Source organism: Aedes albopictus, chromosome 2 (genome assembly GCF_035046485.1).
Source record: "Aedes albopictus strain Foshan chromosome 2, AalbF5, whole genome shotgun sequence".
Lineage (NCBI taxonomy): Eukaryota > Metazoa > Arthropoda > Insecta > Diptera > Culicidae > Aedes > Aedes albopictus.
In genome coordinates this window covers 70,335,326-70,357,761 of record NC_085137.1, presented here as the reverse complement: position 1 = coordinate 70,357,761, position 22,436 = coordinate 70,335,326, and the positions used below count along the sequence as shown (strand labels likewise).

The 22,436-nt window shown below is 41.3% G+C and overlaps 1 protein-coding gene across 9 annotated transcripts in view; it reads left to right on the top strand.

Moving 5' to 3' along the window:
• Positions 1-22,436, top strand: part of LOC109423958 (aryl hydrocarbon receptor nuclear translocator homolog) — a 747,249-nt gene that overhangs the window by 721,849 nt on the left and 2,964 nt on the right. For 7 of the 9 annotated variants that reach the window (XM_062849869.1, XM_062849867.1, XM_062849868.1 and 4 more), the window contains exons 6-12: positions 3,737-3,953; positions 4,020-4,214; positions 13,657-13,953; positions 14,016-14,166; positions 14,301-14,588; positions 14,662-14,767; positions 15,053-15,194. In XM_062849869.1, the coding sequence (XP_062705853.1) occupies positions 3,737-3,953; positions 4,020-4,214; positions 13,657-13,953; positions 14,016-14,166; positions 14,301-14,588; positions 14,662-14,767; positions 15,053-15,194 (1,396 nt within the window). Of the gene's footprint in view, positions 1-3,736; positions 3,954-4,019; positions 4,215-13,656; positions 13,954-14,015; positions 14,167-14,300; positions 14,589-14,661; positions 14,768-15,052; positions 15,195-15,298; positions 16,114-22,436 lie in introns of those variants that run through there. The other 2 variants (XM_062849872.1, XM_062849871.1) reach the window with 2 other exon arrangements.

Sequence of the window (22,436 nt, the reverse complement as noted above, 5' to 3'; positions counted from 1 at the left end):
AATTGTATCAATTGGTTCACAATTGGCTGAGTTATACTACCCATGATCGCATATCAGTCCCATCTTTGCTGGGTTTCCTATTCATATGGGACAATTATGCGATCATAGGCAGTATAGCAGAAAAGTGCCCAAAATAGGACCCCTGCCGAGATGGTTCCACTTCCCTATCTCCTGTAATTCCTTCAAGAAATTTCCGTGAATTTTCTTCTAGAGTTTCTCCTTGGATTTCCACAGGAGTTTTTAGCCGAGACATTTCCTTAAGGTTCTCAGGCGATTTCATTTGAAGTTCCACCTGAAATTTTTCTCAGGAGGTTCGTTCCGATGTTGGTCCTGGAATCCCAGATTTTTTTTCTGAATTTATCCTGGACTTTCTCCGAAGATTTTTTCCAGGGTACCTTTTGGGATTCCTGCAGGAGATATAGCTAATATTTCTCAGGGCCTGTCCACAAACTACGTAGACTCTAATGGGGGGGGGGGGGGGTGCTTCTGGTCAAAGTCTACGGTCCATACAAATTTTCAAATTTTTGTATGAACGAAAGTCTACGGAGGGGGGGAGGGTGGTCTAAGATTGCCAAAAATGAGTCTACGTAGTTTATGGACAGCGCCTCATGGAGTTCTTCCTGTAATTTCTTTCAGAGCTTTTTCCAGGCTCCTCGTAGTTGTTTATAGGATTTCATGCTTTCCTCTTAGTCATTTACAGGTTTATGGCAGTGTTCCTTCTGAGCCTTTTTTTTTTACAGATTTTGTTGGGATTACTTCCAGAGCTCTTTCCGGAATCCCTAAAGGAAATTGACCCGAGATTGTGGGTGTTCCTTTTGGGATTGCTTTAATAGTTGCCCGGAGTTCTTTTCAGGAGTTTTTTTTTTCGGGGTATCTCCTGGGATAACTTACGAAAATCATTAGTAAGAAATTGCTGGAGAAATATTTAAAGCTTGCGAGAAACTTCGCAAAGACCTATTGCACAAACATCGAAATGAACTTTGGAAATCCAAAAACCGCGTGAAAAACTCGTGTAGAAATCCTGGGGGGATCTCTGGTAGAAATCCCGAACGAACAAAAACAGCCGGAAGGAACTATTTATAGGACCAAATACATTGAAAAAATGGAAACTTGCTAGAACTAGAAAAAACTAGAAAGAAAACTCCGGAAACCCGTCAGGAAAATAAACCTTTATTACATTTAAAGAAAAACTGTAAGAAACTGGGAAAGAATTTAAAAAATTTAAGGAGGATTCCCAAAGGACTTCATGAAAAGAATATCGAGAGAAAACCTCCAAAGAAGCTAGGAAATTCTGGATAGATTTCCAATCAAATTTAAAAAAAATCTATGAAGAAATTCCTAATTCTTAAAAAACAAACTTGAGAAGTACAGCCAAGAATAAAACCCGGTACCACCTGGTTTTATTCAAAATTGTTTATGTGCTACGTAGAATTTTGAACAAAATCTCAAAATGTACCAACAGCACAGAGAACAAACATCCAAGTCCAGTTTCAAAACTGTGTAAGGAAATTAACGTTCATATGTTTTATTTTGAATTACTGATTGGACTCATGAATGTTTAAAAAAAATACTGCACTGTCTTCGACCAGAGGTTAAACAGACTGAAAGATAACTAACATGAGACAACACACGAAACACCCAGTGGAGAATTATCCGATGAACGAAATAATTTTTCCTGATTTTCTAGAGGGTTTGGTTGTCATTTTGTATTTTAAAGAAATTTGTGGTCGAAACGATAGACTCAATTTCCTGCAATTGATTCAAAAGAACTCTGTTAAAAACCTAGTTATTCCTTCTTAACCGATTTTTGTTTTATTTTAAAAGGAGTCTTGCAAAAAATTGGAAGCATTCAGCGATTTGGTGGATTTTTTTATGGAAAATAAATCCTATGCATTTTCCCATGAGAAAATTAGCAAATTTATCAGGATATTTCTGTATAGAATAAATTTTTATAAAATTTTGGTCAACTTTTAAAATTTTTCCCTGGAAAAAACCTAGAAAACTCAGGGAATTTTATTTTGTCTGTTAAAATAGGTTCCCGGTCCCCAGAATTCATGAATATTTTGATTTCGGCTCAGTTTGACGCGCAGATTTTAAATATGGGATTATCTCAACACCGTTAAAGAAGCCAAATCTCCTGCCCTAGTAACACACTTGTTCTACATTGGTTTATGTGACTCTTACATGGCCAAATTTAGTCATATAGGGGTTATATTAGCTCTTGTAAAATATATGTGCTACTAGTAAGAAGTTCCTTCTGAAAATTTTTCACGAGTGCCTTGTAGGAATCCTTCAAGAATTCTTTATGGAAATCTTCCAGAAGTTTTTTTTTTCTAAAACTTTTCCAGAAGTTCTTTCTGAGAATCTATCAGGAGTTTAAAAACAAGGAAAGAAACGAGGTGCTCAAAGCATCCCTAAAAACCCTATTCAAATAAAAAATTAGGATTTCCTTTCTATGTGTTATAAAAAATCCCATAAATCTTTTTTTAGGAAAACATTCAACAATTCCTTCTGAATTAATTGCACCATGTTTACAGCATCCATTTTAGTAAGAATTTTGCTAGAAATTGCACCATAGATTCGGTGTAAATTTATTGTAATGAGATTTGCCCGAAGCTTCTTAAAAAGTTTTGAAAGAAAATGTTCTAAAAATCCATTGGACGATCTTCAAACATCGAATATAAGTTTTGAAAAGAAAAAATCTGAAATATGTTCTTCCAAAAAGTGGAGCGGACCTGGTGTGATGGTTAGAACACTTGACTATCACGCCGAGGACCTGGGATCGAATCCCACTCCCGACAAACTCGCAAAATGTGAGTTCTTCCTTCGGAAGGGAAGTAGAGCGTGGGTCCCGAGATGAACTAGCCTAGGGCTAAAAACCTCGTTAATACAGATTAAAAAAAATAAAAAAAATTCTTCCAAAAATCTCTAATCTTCCAGAAAATCTACGAATGACAGCTGCGAAAATTTCCTTTTATCCATGTATACATGAAGTGTATTCCATGAAAATAATAAACCGCAACGGTTTCAGTTATCTCCTGATGATAATGGGAAAACCACCAAAGCCTTTATGCCTTTTATCACTTTTCGAAGACTTTCATTGTTTTGGTTGAAGAAGTATAGTCATAGCTTGTTTCTTCAATGTATGTATAATGAAAATTTATTGCAATCATATAAATCATACTTACAGCAAGTAAGCATACAAAATTTAATGGTACAAAGCATTGTAGGTTTAAAACAGCTCTTAGTAACCACTTCTCGTATCGCGCCGTGAGCTGAATTCCGGATAGGTCGTAAATTATTATCAAGTAGTGAAATTAATTTCTCGCCATACCATCCTCTCCCTTTGGCCGTCCCCTTGTCACATCGCTCGCCCCCGGTCGGTCCGGTCGGATGCCGCGGAATGATAAACGATTTTTTCGGTGGTCCTTGTCCGAAGAAATTAATTCTACTCATTCCTTGCTTTCCCGTTTGCTGTCTGTTGCATTGGATATTATCTCTGTACCCAAAAAAAAAACAGTTGAATAACGCGAGGAATCAATTGTTTCGCGGGAGTGCATATAATCGGTGCATTTGCAAACAATTCCGTTAGGCGGAAATCGGTGCGGTTTTATCGGTTCTTAATGCACTTTAATGAATCATAATTCCCGACCGTCCGTCGTGCGTGCCTGTTCAATCAAATTATAATGGTTTGTTCATTGTCTTGTGTTTTTTTTTTTGTGTCTCTTCAACACAGGCTGGCTGTGATACGGGCCGTATAATCTACGTGTCCGACTCGGTGACACCGGTGCTGAACTACACCCAAAACGAGTGGTACAGCGGGAGCTTCTTCGATCACATCCACCCGGACGACATCGAGAAGGTGCGGGAGCAGCTCTCGACGCAGGAACCCTCCAACAGCGGCCGGATATTGGATCTCAAGACGGGCACCGTCAAGAAGGAAGGACACCAATGTAAGTTTCGACGCGTTCTGTGAATCTCTTCCACCGATCACTGATTTCTTTCGCCTTCTCAAGCAGCATCAATGAGATTATGTATGGGTTCGAGGCGAGGCTTTATCTGTCGGATGCGAATCGGTCCCCTGACGCCGGAATCGATGGCCCTCGGCCATCTGAATCGGTTACGGCGGAAAAACTCGTTAGGTCCCTCCCCCGACGGTCACAACTACGCGGTCATGCACTGTACCGGCTATATCAAGAACTGGCCTCCAACTGGTAAGTATTGTGGTATCCTTTCTACTTGCAAATAAAAGTTTGGTTCTTTCAAAATTCATCATAAATCCTCACATGTGCAGGGTGTCGACTAAGGTGAAAAAATGATAGAGAATATTTTAACAACTCTTTGAAGCTCATTGCATATGGTCAAACCATTGCACAGTGGCTGAAGGCCGGACAAAACCTTGAAAATAGATGTCAAAATTTCATTGCTTTAATATTTTTCTCTTACTATAAATAGGGTGACAAAGGGTATTATCGGCAGGTTCGTTCTCTTCGTCATGAGGGGGTTTTGTCGGCCAAATTGCCTGAGACTTGGTCATATCATTCAGCTAGGTTGGGAAAGATTTGATGCCAATTTTGAGTTCGATAGATTTCAAAAAACACCCCATGACGAAGAGAACAAAACGGCCGAAAATACGTAAGTTCCCCTACTTTAACTAAGAAAAATACAAATTTTCAAGTCAATTGAATAAAAATTGTGTCCAGGGGCATTTTACAAAGATGAAAAATAAAGTAATTTGTTTTTATCACTTTTATTTCAAACCACAATTTCAATGACGCACTGTATAACATAAATTGATCTAGTACTTTTTATAGAAACAGTTCGGAATGATCAGGTGTATTGCATCTCACCCCAAATCTTGTCTAGTTTTTGAGAATATACGTCACTGTCTGCGCAAAACTGCGCTAAGAACGAAAAAAAAAGGTTTTTAGAAAAAAAAAATGTTATGGAGACGCATAGTTGCGCAAAATTCGAAAATTTATTATTATTATTTTTTACCGTGAACATATGAAATATCTTTTATGCAATTCAGTATCATAATTTCTATTTAATACTACCCATTTCAGTATCATAATGACCAACTTTTCCGTACCGGTTCATTATGCAACTGAAATGAGTTGCATAATGAAAAATAATTGCATAATGTTCATAATGCAACTCATTTGAGTTGCATTATGAATATTATGCAACTCAAATGAGTTGCATTATGAAAAAATCATTGCATAAAATAAATAACTATTAAAATACATGTCCAGAATACGAAACTCATTGTGGTATATTGATATGTTGCAAAACCACTTAGGTAGAATAGATAGGGGTGGGGTTTTAACCTGTTGACGGTCGCCTAATCGATCTCTTGAGGTAGTATCACGTTGGTGCTTTGTTAAACAAGTAAATTTTTGAGCAAATTGTTGTATTGCGGCCTTTGAAAGATTAAAATATGTGAATGACTGTATTTTTCACGGATATATTTAAGGCGAAACAGGAAGCATTTTCTCATTTTTTCGGTTTTTAATTTTTTATTAAATAACGAAGCAATATTTTCAAAATCGGTTTTCGTGCACATGTAGGGTATGGATCAAGGTATCTTCTGTATTTTTTTTGAGTTGGAAAATGTTTTCCATTTTTGCAGAAACCATTTTTTTGTGAAATTTTGTTAAAAAATGGTTTCTGCAAGAACGAAAAACATTTTCCACTACAAAAAATTCAGAAGATACCTTGATCTATACTCTACATGTGCACGAAAACCGATTTTGAAAATATTGCTTCGTTATTTAAAAAAAATCAAAAACCAAAAAGTGAGGAAATGCTTCCAGTTTCGCCTTAAATGAAATAGCTATCAAATCTATAGTTAACCTATTAGGCTAAATATGATGAAATATCGGATTTCTTGTAAATTCAAAAGCGTATGTACCTTGCATATGCCTGAATGGTAAAAGCAAAGCGTACTTTTATTGGCATATCGGACATTTTTATGTTTTTTACCACTTGTTTGAAGCTTAAAAATAAGGGGCCGTCCATATACCACGTGGACAGCTTGGAGGGGGGAGGGGGTTAGCGAAAAGTCCACGCTTGTCCACGGAGAGGGGGGTGGGGGTTCGTCAAATGTCCACGTGGACAACATTAGCATATAAATTAGGAAACAAAAATCTACAAACGAAACAAATTATATCGCATTATTGATGAGATTTTCTTCAACAGTTCTTCCATACATTTTATTTTATTATACATTGTCTTTTAGTTGTTAGTTAGTTAGTTAGGAAAAAAATCATGGTATTGATTCACAGACTAATTTGTTTTAAATTATCAGAATTTCTAATTACTTAGTTTTGTTCATCGAGGAATATTCTGGAATTTTAAAATGGAGTGTAGATCATGCAAATGTTCGTGTTTCAGTCAGAAAATTTTCATTGAAGTTCTGTATGGATTTTCCGAAGTTTCATATAAAACTTTTAGACTATTCAAAGTTTCAAAATACATGTAGGCTTATCTCAAAAACTTTTTTTTTTATGTTCCCTCAAAATTTAAGATGTTTCTAATGGATAATAAAGTCTAAACCTCAGCAATACAATTTAGTTGCTGTAAATCTTGTTTTTTTTTGTAACAATCTAAGAAATGTAATGTTATCTCAACAAAAATCTGAGATTTAAAATTACCTTATCTCAATAAAACAATCAGACAACCATAGATAAAAGAAACATTCTAACAGCTAACACCGTCTTCCACCAGAGGCTGTACAGACTAAACATTGAACAATCACTAACATTAGGCGATGGACATAACACGAAAAACAACCAATGAAGAATTTTCCGTTTGTTTTATAAATATATAAAAAAAAACATTTTTTCGGATATCCACGTGGACATTGGGGGAGGGGGGTAGGGGTCAATGAAAAGTCCACGCATGTCCACGGGGAGGGGGGAGGGTGTCAAAAACCATGAATTTTCTGTCCACGTGGTATATGGACGGCCCCTAACTAAACCTGTGACTCTGCATCTATACTTTTCATGGTTCACTTGGCATCTTACAACGTAGTAATTTATCAGCTAAAATTTAATACCTACTATTTTACTATTTTTTACTCTTTTACGTATGTGAAAAAAATTACATGAGAGCTAATATATTTTTAGGTGATTACCGATAAAAAAACTTGCCCGAACATGCCCGACTGCAAGAACGTCCTATATACATTTTGTATGATTTCAGGGAACATTCTATATAAAATCAATGCATATTTTGTTTTTTTTTTTTCAACTAATTTCCTCGATATATGCTTCATTTTAGTATTTTTCATTATTAAAACTCTAAAAACGACATTGAATTTGTTTAAAAACGTATTTTAATGAACAAAACCAATTTTAGGTACATATTTTATACAACGGTCTATATTTCAAAAATAGTAGAGTTTGGAAATTTCAAGCAAACTTTTTCAGCATAAATAGCCGACCAACTTTGCCGAAGACACCATATCGCTGAAATGCAATTTGACCAAAATGATTTATAGGACTTCTATGGGAATATTGCGAATTTTTAGAAAAATTTCCACTCTGCGGTAGCCGCCGAGTTCTACAGCAGCTGTCAAAGTCCTACCGCAGACTTGAAAATCATCACGGGGGTGAATCTTCATCGCGAAAAGAACCGCTCGTTTGATTGCTGGACACTAGCGAACCTGGTGGTGGAAAGCAAGCTTTTTTGTACAGCGAGCAAATCATCCTATCATTGAAACTGAAGGCCAAATCAAAGTATGCTTGCAAGGTGAATTGCACTGAAAACCAACTACAAACAATGATCATCGGCGTCGTATCCAAGGCTATCCAAGGCATCGCTAGGGTAGATCGATGATACCTCAGTGAAAATCAGTAGTCTGACAGATGCGGTAGCTTTTCGTTCTACCGTAAAACGGAAAGTTCCTCTAAATTAGCAATAACGTAAGAAAAATTGACTGCCGCTCAGAATATCGACCTTGTTCAAAGAATTATTTTCTCTAAAGACACCAAATGAGGATCTCGACATCTCGACGAGCTAGAGGTTTTTTCCATACATTTTCAGTCCTGCCCCAGTGCACAGTGGTCCGCGAACCAGATTTACGAGGAAAGATGCATCCAACGCCTTGAAATGAGTTTTTAGGCAAATATGGTCTTCTACAAAGTTGTCCCTAATAATAAGGCCCTCTTTAAAATGGGCATGAAAATTAGGGTGGTCCATATTTTCAAAGAAATCGGCAAGCAAACTTTTTTATTGGCAAGAATAACTGTATACTTTCTTCGGGAAAGTTGTAGATCTATCAATTCTGAGCAAACTTGCCGAAGACACTTTTTATGTAGCTTTAAAATTGACCGATCTAGACGTATTATTCTGAATAAGCTTAGGGTGGTTTAAGAAAAACCGGTTTTCTGGCGTTAACTTATTCAGTTTCGATTTTTCATCACAGTCGCCCAAGAACCACTTGTAGAGCATTTGAAGACGCGTCGTTTCGTGCGTGTTTCAAATTTCTCATCAAAGTTGTCTACGAACCAGTTTTAGAGTTTTAAAAAACGCACATTTTCGTGCGCTGAGAATGTTGCTACGTCATTCCGTTCAAAAGATATTGATGATTTTCTAGAAAAAATAGGCACTTTTCAAGTATTTTTCACTTGAGTTACAAAAATAACACCCCTCTAATTTTTTGATATGTTTTATTACAACATTTCTTCTTTTGAATGCGGGCAAAAGATATTTTTATGTTTGCCCCAACCCGTCATAACACCTTTATAAAAAACTATGATTTTTCAAGAAAAATGCCTATAACCACGGGGGTGAATCTTCGTCGCGAAAAGCACTGCTCGTTTGATAGCTCAACACTAGCGAACCTGGTGGTGGAAGGCAAGCTTTTGCCTACAGCGAGCATAGGGAGACGGCGTAGCACGCTTTGATGATTTTTTATTTTTCCATGGAAATTTATTCCAATCTAGTTCTCCAAGTGACAATTTCACGACTTCCACCTCGAAACCATCAAATTTGTTCGGAGATACACATCTGTTCTGTGCTATAACTTTTGAACCAAAAAAGATAACGATCATCTCAGCGCACGAAACGACGCGTCTGCAAATGCTCTACAAGTGTCTCTTGGGCGACTTTGATGAAAAATCGAAACTGAAAAAGTTAACGCCAGAAAACCGGTTTTTCTTGAACCACCCTAAGCTTATTCAGAAAAATACGTCTAGATCGGTCGATTTTAAAGCTACATAAAAAGTATCTTCGGCAAACTTGCTCAGAATTGAACTTTCCCGAAGGATGTATTCAGTTATACTTGCCAATCAAAAAGTTTGCTTACCAATTTAATTGAAAATATGGACCACCCTAATTTTCATTTATATTGAGAAGAGGGCCTTATTTTTAGGAACAACTTTGTAGAAGACCATATTTGTCTAAAAAATCTTTTGAAGGCGCTGCATGCATCTTTCCTCGTAAATCTGGTTCGTGGACCATTGTGCAGTGTTCCAAGGGAAAAACTGATGAGAGACATTACGCTGGGATTCTGGGGGAACTTTTAATGGTATTACAACGAGAACTATGGTTAGATACTTATTATAATTTCTGCTATATTGGGGTTCGGACCACGGTGGGAGAAATTCTGCTGGGACTCTGATGGTTACTTTATGGAGTTCTTAAAGAAATATTGGGACAAAGCTTCACGGGGAATTCAATGGAAATTTAATGAAGATCCACGAAGAATTCCTAGTGATGAATCTTCTGGCATTCCGTACAAAGGATTTTCTTTGGGTTTTCGCGGAAAATCTTCTTGAAATTCTTCCAGGTGTTGCACCGGAAAATCCACCAGAAGTTTGCCAGGAAATCTCATAAAATGTCTCTGAAATTTTCATTAGAACTTCTATAAAGAATCAATCCATGAGTTCCTTCTAATGCTTTTCCAGGATTTTATAGCATAGGATCTTCTAGGAGTTCTTCAAGAGTTTTCTCCAGAGGGATTTTCATCCTCCAGTAATTTCAACCGGGAGTTCCCTAGTATTTTTTTTTTTCGGGGTTTACTCAGATATTTATTCGGAGGTTCCCGCAGGAATTCCTTCCTGGATCATTCCAAGAGTTCCTTCTAGGATTTCTACAGGAGTTTTTTTTCTAAAATAGAATGATTTGGGATTCCTCTAGGTTTTCTCTGGGCGTTTCTTATGTGAATCCTCAAAGAATTCCTTTTGGGATTTCTCCAGGAATTGTTTGTTAGATTTATCTGGGAAATCCTTCCTCCAGGAATTTCTTCCGGGATTACTCCAGAAGCTCCTTCTAGGTCTCCTCTACGAGTAACTTTATGGGTTCTTTTCATTGTTTCTTCTTGTATTCCAGGATTTTCTTTTAAGATTACACCAGGAGTGGCATCAGGGAGATTTCTCTAATAATTGATTCCTCCAAAGATTCCACCAGAAATTTCTCCGGAGATTCCTCCAGAAATTCTTCCTGAGATTTCTCCAACAATTCCTCCAAAGATTCCTCCAGAAAATCCTCTGAAAATTCCTTCAGAAATTCCTCCAGATATTCTCCGGAAATTCCTACAGTAGATTTTTTCGGAAATTCCTCGGGAAAAACCTTCCGGAGATTCCTCCAGAAATTCCTCTAAAAATTCCTCCAGGAATTCCTCCGGAGATTTCTCCAGAAATTCCTCCGGAGGTTTCTTTGGAGATTCCTCCCGGAATTCCTCCGGAGATTCCTCCAGGAATTCCTCCAGAGAGTCCTCCAGGAATTCCTCTGGAAATTCCTCCAGGAATTCCTCCGGAGATTCCTCCAGGAATTCCTCCAAGGTTTTTTCCCGGATTATCTTCGCCAAATCTTCCAGAAATTCCTCAGAGGATTCCTTCAGGATTTCTTTTGGAGATTCCTCCGGATTATCTTTGCTGATTTTTCCAGGAACTCTTCCGAAGATTCCTCCAGGTACTCCTCCAGGAATTTCTCCGGAGATTCCTCCAAAAATTCTTCCGGAGATTCCTCCACAGATTTCAACAATAATTCCTCTAAAGATTCCGCGACAAACTCTTCTGGATATTCCTCCAGAAATTCCTTCAGGTATTCCTCCAGGAATACCTCACGAGATTCATCCAGAAATTCCATCGGAGATTCCTCCAAGAATTCCTTCCAGAGATCCTTCGGAGTTTCCAGAGATTCCTCAAGAAATTTCTCCGAAGATTACTCAAAAAATGTTTCCGAAAATTCTTCTAGAAATTCCTCCCGGAATCCCTCCGTAGATTTCTCCCGGAATTCCTCCGTAGATTTCTCCCGGAACTCCTCCGGGGATTCCTGCAGTAACTTCTTCGGAGATTCCTCCAGGAATTCCTTCGGAGTTTCCTCCAGGAATTCCTTCCAGAGATTCCTCTAGAAATTCCTCCTGGAATTTCTCCAATAATTTCTTCAAAGATTTCTTTCAGATATTCTTCCGGAAATTACTCCAAAAATTCTTCCGGAGATTCCTCCAGAAATTCCTCCCGGAATTCTTCCGTAGATTTCTCCCGGAATTCCTCCGTAGATTTCTCCCGGAACTCCTCCGGGGATTCCTGCAGTAACTTCTTCGGAGATTCCTCCAAGAATTCCTTCGGAGTTTCCTCCAGGAATTCCTTCCAGAGATTCCTCTAGAAATTCCTCCTGGAATTTCTCCAATAATTTCTTCAAAGATTTCTTTCAGATATTCTTCCGGAAATTACTCCAAAAATTCTTCCGGAGATTCCTCCCGGAATTCTTCCGTAGATTTCTCCCGGAATTCCTCCGCGGAATCCTGCAGTAACGTCTTCGGAGATTCCTCCAGGAATTCCTTCCAGAGATCCTTCGGAGTTTCCGCCAGGAATTCCTTCGGAGATTCCTCCAGGAATTCTTTCGGAGATTTCTTAAGAAATTTCTCCGAAGATTACTCAAAAAAAAAAGCCGTAGATTCCTCCAGAAATTCTTCCCGGAATTCCTCCGTAGATTTCTTCCGAAATTCCTCTGGGGATTCCTGCAGTAACTTCTTCGGAGATTCCTCCAGGAATTTCTTCAGGGATTCCTTCGGAGTTTCCTCCAGGTATTCTTTCCAGAGATTCCTCCGGAGATTCCTCCACGAAATCCTCCAGAAATTCCTCCTGAATTTCTCCGAAGATTCCTCCAGAATTTCTCCGGAGATTCTTCCAGGAAATCCTCCGGAGATTCCTCCAGAGATTTCTCCAGGAATTCCTCCGAAGATTCCTCCAAGAATTCCTCCGGAGATTCCTCCAGGAATTTCTCCGGAGATTCTTCCAAGAATTCCTCCGGGGGTTCCTCCAGGAATTTACCTAGAGATTCCTCCAGGAACAAAGAACAGCAGTAATAAAACTAGATCGATATCGATTGTAAAACGCCGAAGACGAGGATACACAGAATACACTGTGTAAATTGCATAATACGAAATATTGATAAAAATTGAACCCTCCGTAACTCGCGCGGTTGGCCCACGCAAATGCTAAATACAAAAAGCGAATTTTTTTTTCAACGTGTTCTAATTTTTCAGTGATATGTTTCTCGTAGAAACTGCTATGCAATCATTCATTATCGAAACAATATTTATTAAAAAGGCCAATTGTCAATCAAAACAATCCACTGAGTCATGTGCCAACAAAACATTCCCAGGGCAGTTACAGTTGGCTGAAACAGAAGACCAGAACGACTAAGTTAATGTCCCCTGAAGAAAACACTAACCCCGTGTCGAAACGTTGGGCAGTTTATAAACACCGTTTTATCATTAAAAGAATGTGTAGCCTTTTTCTAAGAAAAAGCTGAAATCGTACAGTCAAGCCTCCAATAAATAGCATCAATGATATCTTCATAAACCCGCCCTCATTCCCAAGTTTGAAACTAAATAAAAAAAAGCTGTTTGTCTCGGATAAACACAAGGCTCACTGCATGACTGCTCTGGTTTGCGCGGTAACGAAAAAATACTGTGGAGGGTGCCTGGTACCCCACAGGCTTCGTTTGCGATTAGGTTTTTATTAGATCCCCCTAACCATTCATTCTCAGGCACGATAAGCATAAAGCCGCATAACCCCATGAATTAGGGGTCACCTAACTAGTGGACTTCTACTACTGAAACAAGCGATCCGTAGTAATATTCTTAGCCAGTTGAAGCAATGCTACCGACACTGCACAGCTATCTAGGCTGATCGGGATCGGGAAACTTCAAGAGCTTTTCATTGAAATTCCACCAGTATCGAAAATTTTCCCAGACCATCTTCCAACAGCTCATTCAGAAAATCATTTGATGCTTTCATATGAACTTTTTTGTTCATCCTACATGTGGGAGTTTCACTAGTAGTTTCCATTTAATTCACCACAAAAATTTTGTCCAGGAATTCTGTTGTAGATTACCCAAGCACATTCGTAGAAATTCATTCAAAAATGTATACAAACATCACATAGTTTTCCATGAAATTCTTCCTGAATTGATAACTCCTCGATAATAGCTCATAGGAAGGGCTCATAGTCATAGAACAACTTGAGAAGTAGACGCTATCCCAGTGGGAACGTTATGACAAGAAACAGTTTTTAGACTAAAATGAAATAAGAAATTTTCCGTCGACACCCTGCTAATCATAAAAAAAGGATCATTTCACACATTCACACACCCCGGAATCAAACCTGGAACCTGTGTCCATGATCGCGTCAATTCAGATATGTTTCCAGGCGTCACGATCGATCGGGGCCAGGACGACGACCTGCACAACACCCACTGCTGCCTGGTGGCGATAGCGCGGCTTCAGATTACCTCCTCGACCACGGCCAACGACCTGAACGCAAACAACCCGAACGAGTTCATCTCGCGGCACGCCATGTGCGGGAAGTTCACTTTTGTGGACCAACGGGTGATCGGCGTTCTCGGCTACCAACCGGTGGATCTGCTCAACAAGAGCTGCTACGACTTTTTCCACCCGGACGACATAGCGCACATGAAGGAGAACTTTGAACAGGGTAGGTTATCTGAATCTCCGAGACTGTTCATTAAACTAACTTTTTGGTTCTTCTTATTGCAGTGCTGAAGCAGAAGGGACAGATGTTCTCGGTGATGTACAGGTTCCGGGCGAAAAACAAAGAATGGGTGTGGATGAGGACGCAAGCGTACGCCTTTCTCAATCCTTACACGGACGACATTGAGTACGTAGTGTGTACCAACAGTTCGGCAAAGTGAGTACCAATTGATAAGTGGGAATACAGAGGACTTGGCATCATATTCCATGCGCTTCTACGCTCAAATACATTAAATTTGAAAAAGAAGACTAGGTCATGCAAACTGTTCTAATCTACAAACTTCCCTCCAGATCCCTCCATTCGACGCACGACGCCGTGGGGGCGGCCGATCCGGCCGACACGCCTGTCTCCTACCAGGCCCCCGGGCTGGACTACTCGATGCCAAGCCGGCGCGAAACGACGCCCTCTAGTAGTATATACAATCCTCACAATTTGATTTCACACTTGCCATCACAACAACAACCGCCATCAGCAGCGACAGCCGCGGCCGCCGTGGTAGCGAACGCCTCGCTCCAACGGCCCGACAGTGCGCACAACCCGGTGCAATATAGCTATAATCCAACGCCTTCTCCTATCCAGTGAGTGCCGTACTTAGACGGTGAGACTAAGGATCTTTCATCACTCATACCAATTGCTTCCTCTTTTCCGCAGATACGGTTCTCCCGGAACGCCCGGAGCATCCGGTTCGCTGGGACACATCTCCAAAACTAACAACACCTCGCCAACGCCTGCAGCGACCGCATGGTCACTACGACAGGTAAGAATCGTCAGAAGCACGACCCAATAAGTAACCAGAAGTTCGGATAAGCAACCAAATAAACTTTGATGAACTTGAAAGCATTTCAAGGTTTCAAGCTACTGAAGATACTAGCAATGAGCTTGAAAGTTACTTAAGATCTCCCCTGAACTAAACCCGCAGCCAGAAAGTTCTGTTTGGAACTTTATCTGAACTTTGTGGAACTTAAAAGTGTCATGGGAAGCGGAACTTCTGGTTACCCAGAATTACTTATTCTAATTGCGTTTCTTTTCCCCCATCCTCTAGCCCCAACCCGTTACCGAAGGTTACCAGTACAGTGAGCTCAGCCCGAACCGGTCGCCGACGGGGCCCACGTACACGCAGCTCAGTGCGACCGGATCCCGGCAAACGTCGACGTACACGCCATCCTCCGCCCAGCCTGGTTCGGGTAAATCAACTTGATATAACTTTCCGCTCAATCATCATTCCATTTTGTTCATATTTAGTCGCTTAAGTTCACTCATAAATCTCCTTTGTATTCGGTGAATCAAGAATCAAGCTCTCAAGCGTCGTGGGTCTGTTCAAGAAAGTGCGACCCCAGTGGGTGCAGTAGCTATTGTCATACGATAGGTGGTGGTGGCGGTTATGGTACATCACCAACGTACGTTGAAACCATTGTAACGGATGGACCTGCGTCCAGTTGGGTGGCCTCTCCTGTGGTTAGCCACAGGGAGATAGTGCCAACTGTCTATGGTAGAAGAAGAAGCATTGAAGAACAAGAAATGTGGGACTGCGATGTCTTTACTCCGATGATGTTGGCGATTGTGTTCATCGTCATTGTTTGCATGTGTTTATTGTATCGGTTTTGAGAATAAAAATTTCTAATGGTGATTTTAAGGGTGTTTAGTAAGGGAACCTATCACTGAGTTTGATCAGAAGATCTTTGAAATTAAAATCAATGTACCCAGTAACCCCACAAAAGTATGCTACTCAGTAGTGATAAATATTACAATTATTAACTGGTAGAGGAAGTTTTGGTGACTTGGAATTATGTCAGGTTCACCTACTTACCCCTACATTTTATTTCAGAAAGCAACTCATCGCAGAATCTTCTTCGTTTGAAATCACTGTTACCTCTGGTAAGTATGTACGAATAACACATTATGATATATTCTCTAATTAAAAAACACACTATTATGTTGAAATGCGTACGTTGACATTAATGTACACAACAGCCACACGTGTTTGATGAACAAATTGGGATAATTGCGAAGAGAAGTCCACGTGCTCCGGTGGGAATTGAACCCACGACTTCCAATTCGCCAGACGGGTGCTTCTATTCCTCCAAGCTAACAAGGGAAGGTTACGATGGTGTCCCCCGGGGATTTCAACCGAACTATTTTTGTTGAATTCTACATGTGGAAATATGAATAAATCCAAAGCCTTTCGAGTGATGGGCCAGTGGTGTAGTCAGGAAGGGCCCTCAAAGGGGCAAATTATGCAAAATACAACATTATTAAAAATACTCAAACGTCATCAAAATACAAATTTCAAAATGTATTTCAGTAGAAACAGACAGAATATGCATGAATACATGATTTAGTAATAAATTTAATTTCCCATAGGCGTTGAAATGGGTGAAATGGGTGATAAACAAGGTGATACATTTTTACTAAAATAACTTCAACTGATTCTTACCCTGGAAATGCCTATGGTAAATTAAATTTGATATGAAATCATGTTTTCATGCATACTCTGCCTGATTCTCTAACAATACATTTTGAAATTTGCATTTTGATGACGTTTGAGCAGTTTCAATAATGTTATATTTTGCCTAATTTGCCCCTATGAGGGCCCCTCCTGACTACACCACTGGCCCATCACCCGAAAGGCTTTGGATTTATTCATATTTCCACATGTAGAATGCAACAAAAATAGTCCGGTTGAAATCCCCGAGGGACACCATCGTAACCTTCCCTTTTAAGGAGCCATTTGATTATTTTTCAACTCTCATTAGCTTCGAGCGTTGTCTACAGATGACTTATCGGGTTTAGACTGTGTAATTACCGTTAAACTTTTAAACAATTTAAAAATAAATTCTCTCCCGCTTTGTCATACTTGTAGTTTGTACACAACAGGTGATGACGGTTTTCATCAGATTCCATCCCAAAAGAGATTTGGATTGTGAAAAGAAGCAAACCATGTGCTATACACCCGATGAACCGTTTCTCATGAAATTTTGTACACATGTAGTAGGCACGATTAGTACTATCAGTGTATAAAATTTCATGAGAATCGGTTCAAAATTGACTGAGTTATAGCAAAAAACAGACCCGTGCAAAAAACAATCGGAGGTAATGGAATTGAGTTCAGTTCTACACCCCCAAGCGGTTGAGATAGTCAAGTGGTAGCTCCCCGTAGCCTGGAACAGTGGCGCCCTTTCAGCGAATTGGAAGTCGTGGGTTCGATTCTCACCGGAGTACGTAAATTTATTTTTTATTTCTTTTTCAAGCAATTGATAACAAACTATTGTGTTTGATGATTCGGAGGTTGAGATTAACTTGTAGGTACACTCGATATCCAAACCCAAATGTTGTTCGTAGCCCCTCACAACTTTCTTCAGCGCCAAAAACGCTTGGCCGTATAGAACAACAGAAAGGATCAGTATCTTATGCGAAGCGAATTTTGTCCTCTGCAAACTACGAGGCGTCAACTGGAATTCTGAGCCCTAAAATGTCCAGTATGCAACTAATTTGAAAGCGTATCACCATGCTTAAATCCGTCAAAGGTTGCGGAATGCGTATACGTCTCCAGTGCTGTACGAATTAGTCTAATCAGTTTCGTCTGAATACCATGTCTTACCACCATTATCTACCATAACGAGTTTCCTTTTACCGAATCGTGCACTGCTTTGCAACATATGGCTTGTGGCGCAACTTTCGAAATACGGTCATATCCTCTTAGCTCGACAGCGCTTGAAAATTGAAGCGTTTTACCTCAGACGAATCAAAATTTGCTCTTCTTTGACCGGCGCTTTTCAACCCAAAGCGGTAGCAATATGCCTTCATTGTCTAACATGCTTCTGAAGCAAGTGGAAGCGGGAGCAATAAAAAATATGAGTGAGAGTGAGGAACGACGATTCAGCGCCGTGCGGCTCTCTGAATCTCTCTCTTCGCCGGTGTATACGGCAATGAATATATTTGATTTATATCTCGTTATTACAGTGCAAATGACATAAACTCGAATTAAATCGATTATTATAGTCACGTCCATCATGCTCTTATGGACAAATTGATTGTTTTTACAAGTTTTGAGCAAAAAATAAACCCACTGAATCATTTACGTATCTTCAGCCTCACCGCAGCAAGTGAGAAATAATCGTTACCAGTCAATATGCTTCACCAGCCAACCGACCGATGAGGAATAGTGGTCGCGGTTGGTTTGGATTTTCTTTGCTCCCTGTGCGTGTTCGTTCGTAGTGATGGTTGGCGCTGATGACTGATCGTACCATTCATATTCACTCGATTTCAAGCACTGTAGCTCGAAGATCCTCTTCATCCCAATATTTCACCAATATTTCGAGCTCCTACCAGATCCGTCCGTCTTCGAGCACTTTCGTACTGTTGTCCGGATCCGGATCACTGTTTTTCCGCCAACCTATCGACCTTTGAGTTACATCCGGTCATCAAACTTTCTTCAAAACTTTCTTCGAGCTATCACCTCAGTTTCCCATGGATAATGTTCTCCGTTTGAGTCAATCCATATGCCTGAGGATCTCGTATTGTGACTCCGCGCCTAATGCGCCCATCCCCTATTCTTCTTTAAACAATAAGATTTTGATCTACTCATCAGACACCTGAGCGGGAGAATCAGGTTGTGTAGGGTTGGTGACCACCACCAACAGCCAACGACCCACTAAACCCATTGCCGGCAAGCCCTACGTCTCGCCGGGACCTCCTAGAAGGTATTCGGAGAGGGGCTAGTGCGCATCGACCCTCAAGCTGCGCAACCTTGCAGCGACAAAACTTACGTAGATCTTATAACCAAGGTATGGTGATAACGCATTGCTTGTTTTCCGAATTGCCTTACCACTCTTTTTGTCCTCGGAAGGCGAGGAAGGGTCGACCGACACCACACCTACTTCCCAGCGAGTTTCAGAACTGATACCGGGTTAACCGCAATTCGACTTCCTTAAGGTGAGAGCCTATCAGCTAGTACACTGAAGGACTTGACGGACATATGGCCTTCACCTGTCCCGAACCTTGCCAGGTACCCCTATTATCCGCTGGCACGGATCCAACCCAAAAGTCCAACGCCACGACAGCGACGATACCACTACCAGGATATTCTTCGCGCTCTCTTATTCGATAGAAGGGTCGAATTCGACCGCAGTTCACCGGTATGACCTTCGTAACCGATTTCGAATTCTTGGACTAACTCTTGAACTAGCCACTCCTCTAACGGACACGCCACCTCTTCTGTAGCTCCGAGACTATTAGGGCAATAGCTGATGATACCGCATTCTAGCCAAGCTCGTCTTTACACATCCTCTGGACAAAATTGTTCGGAGTCGTGTCCCTCCGGTGTAGATAGAGAATTCCAGACTCCTGGAGCTCATCTACTCATTCACATCAACGATCGAGTGGACTGCTGTCAATTCCACTTCTTCAATCGCTTCACCACAGACTTCAGCGAAACGGACAATTGCCACGATCACCGGAAATTTTAACCTCAACGTCCCGTCGTATATGACATTCCATAACACCGAACCCAAGATGGCGGAGCTCCTGAGATTATGTCAAAGCTCTTCGAACCAACTGGCACTATTGAATGCATTTCTTACATACTGGCCCGCTACTGCATCGACCTCCCCTTGCGAAAGCCAAATGGTTACTCGAGAGACCATCTACACCCTCGGTTGTACATACCTGTATGCTAAGGATGATCTTCTCGGGTCATCCGGGGAAGATACCACACCGTATCGAGTAATTAAGCATATTGGTCTACGAAGGGTCTCCAGTTAGCCTTGTGGATAAGGCTTTAGGTTGCCAATCCGGAGGCGGCGGGTCCGATTCTCGTTCGAGTCGGGAACTTTTCTAGGCTTCCCTGGGCATAGTGTTTTATTGTACTTGCCTCACAATTTACAAATTCATGCAATGGCAAGCAAAGGCAGTCTTCATTTAATAACTAAGGAAGTGCTCAAAGAACACTAAGTTGAAGAGAAGCAGGTCTAGTTCTAATGGGGATATAGGAATAAAATAGAAGAAGAAGAAGTAGAAAAAAAGAAGAAGAAGGATTACCGGATGGTTTCCCCACTTTTGTTAAAAGGACCCGGTTCTGCCGATTCTAAGCCTCAGAGAAGATTGCTTTGTCCAGTCATTTCTGCATAGCAGATCAGAACATCCCGGGAGCCTCTGTGATGACTACTTTCAAGGCCAGGTTTGAAACTCCGTCTGAATCTGAGGCCTTTTCTACGTTAAAGAATTTTGCAATCTTCGCAAATTCCTCGTCGATGGCCTTCCCCTCATAACCAGCTCCACTACTCAGGGGACCTACGAAAGAAGGACTCGGGGAGAGCACCTCGATGATCGTATCCTGCATTTCTAGAGACTGCTTGGTGGGAGCCATCACGGCGCTGTGAGTATCACCTCACGGGGTCGTATTGAAACTCTGCCAGAGGCTTTCGTAGCAGGCCCTTTTGGTTGCCCTTATCTCGGCATAGTGGTATCGCATACACGCAAGGGCACCGCTGCCAGCTGGCCATCGCTTAGACCACCGGGCAGCACCTTCGAATAGTCCGGGGCTATATACTCCGTCGTTGAAGTCTGATGTCTTCCAACTTCGAAGACTAGCCCTTGATCTAGTCTTCCCTTCCTCCGCCCGCTGTTATTGTAGTAGATGCTGTAGCGAACCGCCAGTTAATCGTTATGACACTATCTACCCTCCAGTTCAAACTGCTAGTTAGGCCAGAACAACAAAAAGGACCGTGTAGCACCAACAAGCCACATCGACATCGAGCATGGTCAGTGCCTTTAGCAGGATCTAACTCCGCTGATTCGTTCAGCGGCTTCCCCATTCCACGCCCTGGACAATGAAATCGTCTGTTATTACGACCGGCCTTCGCCCTATTAGCAGTATCGACTACCATGGAGGCGCATAGCAGCTACAAAAAAGACTGTTGACCTTGGCGACCACAAAGCCCTCGTAGGATATAGACACCAACTCCTGAACTGGGTATTTCTCCATTATCCATATCGCCTTAATTTTGGACCCATCAACGACCCAATGTCGTTACTAGGGGGTACTCGGCATGGATTCGCTATGAAGGCAACATCCGCCACCATTCAACGTATGTCTGACACAGCAGTTGGTGGACTGCGTGACAGTAGTTCAGGTTAAGCTACGTTGCCTGAACTGTGACTTGTCGACTGCGGCTCTTGGGCACCTTTGTGCTTGCTGTTGTCGGATTACTCGGAACATATCAAATACTTCGGCAAAGGATTTGTGTAGCTTTGTGCCTTATGGACTTCACCTGCACAAAGCTTGCTTCTTTCAGGGCCGTTACCATCCCATGAGTTGTGTTCCGGTTCAAGAAACTTCAAGCAAATCCCCAGTGGCTCGTGTATGCCCAGCGAACATACCGACCAGACTACCTTGAGCGTCTCTATTTTAATGAATTTATTAACGTCCGCTACAGGCAGCTGAACCAAATGCATCTGTGTCCCTGTCGGGCCTTTCCGAAACCAGCACTGTCATCCATGAATTTGGTACCCTCACCAAGAACCTGTTCTACCAAACATTTGTAGGCGGCGCCCTTAAGTGTTTTTATCGCGCTTAAGCTCAAGGATCGCCTGTACGAGTACGTCCAATACGTCGGCTTCAATATTTACGAACATGGTATCTCTCCTCGTTGCCTACCAAACTTCCAAGTACTTAGACTCGTCCGTCTTGGTGACGAGCGTATCATCCTTCTCACGCTTGGCACCTGCCCTTCTACGTTTCATTGATTTGGCCTGCGCTCCTGTTCCTCTTCCATTTTCTTTTCTTTTTCTTGCTATGGTCCCCCTGAAGCGCCCTAACCTGTGGTGGCTAAGGACCTACAAATGGTCGCAACATCCAGCTCCGTTCGATCCGGGACGCGCCGGTCTTTTCAGGCCCACCTATACCAGCTTTTCAGGATGACTTGCCGGAGTTCGACCTGCCGGCATTTCTGCCCTCCACTCTCGGGGTTAACAATCTCCTGGCCTAGCTCCTCATGTGAGTGCTGTCTCGCACGCTTCTGCGGTTGATTGCCGTAAGCAATTGCTTCTGGCGTACCCTTCGGGCTACCCGCGAAAAGGACATCCTTCTCACTACCGATACTAATTGATTATTGATTTGTATATTGGAATCCTCCGAGTAGCACGGGAATATAAGTTCGCCACACCAGAACCCTGTATTAACGCGGTAAGGGACAAATTATTGTGAGAGGTGCCCAGGTACCCTATAGACTCCGTTAACGAAGGTAGAAATCCGCCTCGATCAGAGCAATGTTGGACGCTCTTTTCAGGTTGTCACCATTTTACAGCCCTCTTCATCAGCAATAATGAATTGCAAATTAAAAAGCGCTGCTCTAATTCTACTTTCCTATTCTGATTTATCGACCGTGTTCTATTAATAACTTAATCATTTTATGGCTATATCGGTCTTT